The sequence below is a fragment of the Penaeus chinensis genome, chromosome 12 (assembly GCF_019202785.1).
Source record: "Penaeus chinensis breed Huanghai No. 1 chromosome 12, ASM1920278v2, whole genome shotgun sequence".
In the NCBI taxonomy this organism is placed as follows: Eukaryota; Metazoa; Arthropoda; class Malacostraca; order Decapoda; family Penaeidae; genus Penaeus; species Penaeus chinensis.
In genome coordinates this window covers 18,223,958-18,228,957 of record NC_061830.1, presented here as the reverse complement: position 1 = coordinate 18,228,957, position 5,000 = coordinate 18,223,958, and the positions used below count along the sequence as shown (strand labels likewise).

At 38.5% G+C, this 5,000-nt stretch overlaps 1 protein-coding gene across 3 annotated transcripts in view; it reads right to left on the bottom strand.

The window, feature by feature from the left end:
* Nucleotides 1–5,000, bottom strand: part of LOC125031113 — an 8,036-nt gene that overhangs the window by 1,933 nt on the left and 1,103 nt on the right. Inside the window, exon 3 of one of the 3 annotated variants that reach the window (XM_047621617.1) lies at nucleotides 4,894–4,959. The exons of the other annotated variants lie outside the window; for them this stretch is intronic. Within the exon in view, the coding sequence (XP_047477573.1) occupies nucleotides 4,894–4,959 (66 nt within the window). The remainder of the gene's footprint in view (nucleotides 1–4,893; nucleotides 4,960–5,000) is intronic. 3 annotated transcript variants of the gene reach the window in all.

Sequence of the window (5,000 nt, the reverse complement as noted above, 5' to 3'; positions counted from 1 at the left end):
ATATATATATATATATATATATATATATGACAATGAGTGAGAGAGGTGGCGTGGTTAGGTCAGTGATAACTAGTGCTAAAAATTACGAGTGAGAAGTGATCTGCGATGGTGCCAAACGTTTCACAGGTCTATAAAATTCAATATTGGACCATGTATAAATGGACCTTTTGAACTAAAAGGAGGACCAGAAGGTGCCAACTAGGGATACTAGGTTCCATTACCATGCTAAATAAGTTTATAAGTTCCCAGTACTCATCGAGAGTGCCACATTAGATAAAGAGAGCCGTAAACAAAAAAAAAAACAAAATAATAATGACCCCTCTCCCAACCAGAAAAAAGTATACCAAATTGCGAAATCACTAGAAAATGACAAGCATCACCTGCCCCCATACCCACAGGACGCCGAGTAACAAAATCAAATCGCACAGGTATTACAGTTTTCCCTCAAGTAGATTCGCTAAGGAACAGCCAAACCGCAACTATGGAAATACAGTACATCGGTAGGCATAGCAAGTGCTAAGGAATACGACACCATTCTGAAAAACTGCCAGATACAAAATCACCTTTCTAACTTCCTGGGCAAACCTCATCCTTGCTCATTCCAAAATCGTCCTAAATCCGCCTCTCCCACCCGCCTTCTTCCCTCAACCCCTCTGCTGCAAGCCTACAATTTATGCACATTATAATGCATAGGTTTATTATTATGCAGTACTTATATGCGCTCAGGCACACACTGTTCAAACGTTTGTGCACAGTATTAGCACGTATGCAGGTGTATTCGTGTTTGTATGTACGTGTCCATGTGCGTGTGCATGCAAGAGAAGCGATATATGTATGTATATAAGTGTATGCAATGTGTACATGGTCATGTACAGTTATATGTATGCATATAGTTATGTGTAAGAGTACAAGATGTAAGTGTATGTTCCCGTGTATATATGGGTATATATATGTATATATATATATATATATATATATATATATATATATATATATGTGTGTATTTATGTGCATATGTGTATATATTCATGTGTATGAATATGTATGTGCATGTATGTGTATGTATATGTGTAGATGTGTGTGTATATATGCGTATACATATGTATATGTATCTGAGTGTGTATGTATGTATATGTATATAGATATGTATGTGTGTATATGGGTATGTGTGTATATATGCTTGTATGTGTATGCATGTGTGTATATGTATGTGTATACGTGTGTATTTATATGTATATATGTATGTGTATATATATGCATACATATATATGTGGGTGAACACTAATGTGTACTCATAAACGTATGTGCGCATACGGACGTGCGTAAGCATATGTATGGCAATATTTATATGTATATGTATTGTCATAAGTTCGTGTATTCACATATATGTGGGTGCATATACACATATGTATGCGCATGTGATGTGCGCATATGTCTATATGTGTATGCATGTGCATGTGTGTAGTGTATAATGTAGAAGTATGTATGCATATCGTATGCACAGAAGCATATGCAAAGGTAAATGCTTGCATGAGCACATGCATGAAAATTAAGATATGTGTAGTACTTAGGGCATTTGCGGGTGAAGAACTATGTCTGCACTAAGTGTACATACGCATAAATGAAATCAGTGTATAAAATAAAATCACACGTATATGCACTTATCAATGGCATCCCGGCCAAACCACTCCCCCTCCCACCAAGATACACCTAAGGGGTAATTCGGCTGTCTACCTCTCAATCAAAAACCATGACTGCACAAACAGAGCAACGGCCTTCATTCCCCGGAGGCGAAGGAGCCCCTGGTTCCGACGGCGATCAGGGTCGCTCCAGAGCAGAGGGCGCTAAAAATCTCCGGTTAAAAACAGGCCGCCCCACGTTCATGAACCTTTGCACAAGAGAACTGAATAAGACTTACTAGCATTACTTGAGGAACTCTCTTTCATTAAATGGGATGGGACTAGGCGAAAAACAGAAAATCCTAAATGATGGACACCACAGGATAGCAAGCAGGAATTAGGGGTAGGTTTCTTAGCTCATAATTGTTTAGAAAAGAATATCGTGGAATTTTATATTATAAGCAAAAAAAGTGGCTTCAATAACAATAAAACTAATCAATAGGTAAAACTTAAAGATTGTTAAAGTCTGTGCTCCAACCTGCAGCCAAAGTGATGAATACAGAGCTTCTATGAAGATGTTCACTTAGCCAGCGAGAGAACAAAAACCCATTTCACATCCCCGTAGTGGGGAATCACGGAATAGGCCATCTGACATAAAAAACGAAATTGACTTCATAATTTCAAATAGGCGCAATATAATAAAAATGTGGAAGTTATTAGTAAAGTAAATGTTGGCAGCGACAACAGAATGGTTAGAGGCCAACTTGAATTACACCTCAGAAGGGAAAGGAACAAACTCATACGAAGACCGCAGCCAAATTTAGCTAACTTGAAGACCAGAGCGACATAATTTAACCTTAACATCCAAAACAGATATTCACTTCTCAGCGACGAAAATCTCAACATTTACCAGATCAACAAACAGTTCAATGACATAATAAAGGAAGCTGCACGTGACGTAGTCGGTAAGAACATCAACCAAGGCTCCAGCAAGTAGAAACTAAACAGCGTATGCAAAAACGTAGGGTCACGAAAGTATCGTCAAACTAGGACAAAATAAAATTAGCTGAACTAACAAAGACTTTCAATAAAAAGAAGAGGGAAGATGTACGGAAATTCAATACACAAATATTAAATGAAACAGTGATTTCAGGTACCAGCATGAAAACAGCTAAAAGGAGACTTGGAATAGGGAGAAATCAAATGTATGCAATAAAGAAACCAGACGGAGAAGTAACATATAATAAGAAGGAAGTCATAAGAAGAAGACTTTTACAAGGATCTATACAATCATATGAACAGCAACGGACAGAAGCGAACGCGGTAACTAGAGATGTACCTAACAACACAACAGAAGAAATAAAAAGAGCACTTACAGGCATGAAGAGACGGAAGACACCAGGTGAAGGCAGAATTAGTATAGACACTATGATAGATGCAGGAGAAATTACAACAGCGAAACTAGCCAATATTCTCTATGGAAAAACTCAGAAAGCCTGAAAAAATGCAACAATTATTTTGATACATAAAAGGTGGATAGAAAATATATATAAAAAAAACTACGACCCACAAGCCTCCTTTCAATTACTTACAAACTTTTCACAAGAGTCAACACAACTCACATCTCTGACAGTCTGGATTCTAACCCGCCTAGATAACAAGCAGGTTTCCGCAGTGGATTTTCAACAACAGACCACATCCAAGTAAGAGAAAAAATAAACGAATATAGGAAACCCCTGTGTATGGCTTTCTTCGCTTACAAAAAGGCATTTGACTCTACACATACCGGCAGTACTAGAAGCTATTCGAAGAGAGGGAGTAGAGGAGGTATATTGTAAAATATTGGAAGATATATACGAAGATGAAACAGCAACCATCAGACTCCACACGGAAATCGAAAAAAATACTAACTAAGATAAAATGTCAGACAGGGCGATACCATCTCACCAAAACTGTTTACAGCTTGCCTTGAGGAAATATTCAAGAAACTAGCATGGAACGGAAAGGATATCAAAATAGGAGATGAAAACCTAAACAATCTAAGATTTGCAGATGATATTGTGAATCTGCAAATTAAATACAGCAATAATCGATCTGAATAAAGAAAGTCTGAAAGTCGGACTTATGATGAACAAAAAAAGACTAAGATCGTGTTCAATAGTAAAGTTCAATTCGAACAGATACATGTACAAAGTATTGGACATGTATATATACCTGGGGCAACTCGTACAGACAAACACATCCAGCGAAGAGGAAATTAAGTGACGCATCAGTCTAGGTTGGAGTGCTTTCGGCAGACACAGTAGCATACTATGAGGCTCCTTGCCATTATGTTTAAAAGAAGTCTTAACCAATGCGTCCTCCCAGTTATGACCTTTGGATCAGAAGCATGGACTACAGCCAAATTACTGGAGAGGAAACAATAAGTGCCCAGAGATAGGAATTAGCCTAAGAGATCGAATAAGGGCGACGTGGATCAGGGAACAGACAAAAGTGGAAGATATACTTGGGAGCATCAAAAAGAAAAAATGGCAATGGGCAGGTCACATATGTCGGAGACGGGGCGACAGATGCACTGAGCTATAGATAACATAACATATATATATATATATATATTTCTGTTTATGTATGCACACACACACACACACACACACACACACACACATATATATGTGTGTGTGTGTGTGTGCGTGTGTGTGTGTGTGTGTGTGTGTGTGTGTGTGTGTGCGTATGTGTGTGTGTGCGTATGTGTGTGTGTATTTGTGTATGTGTGTGTGTGTGTGTGTGTGTGTGCGTGTGTGTGTGCGTGTGTGTGTGTGTGTGTGTGTGTGTGTGTGTGTGTGTGTGTGTGTGTGTGTGTGTGTGTGTGTGTGTGTGCGTGTGTGTGTGTGTGTGTGTGTGTGTGTGTGTGTGTGTGTGTGTGTGTGTGTGTGTGTGTGTGTGTGTGTGTGTGTGTATAGTCACGTGTGTAGTCATGTATATATATATGTATATATATATATATATATATTCATACACATACATAGACGTTTAAACTTACTGGTATAAACAATGGTAGATAAAGTTTGTCCTTCTTTCCAAATTGATTAATATTAAATGAAATCTAAGATGCCAGATTCTGGTGACGTCACACTTCAGCGATACTACTAAAGTGCCCATTGACCAAACTGGAGATGAAGAAACCACCATTTCAAAGTCGATGACATAGTCTAAAAAATGTCTACTTTTATGTTGCTTCCCGTCTTTTGCAATAGAGAAATGGTTTGCAACTTACGGGTACATAACAACAGTCAGCGTGAGCAGGAGCAGGATCAGGAACACTTTGTTGACGCTGCCACACCTGCAAAAAGGAACCGAAGAGGAACGACGAGCTACGATCAT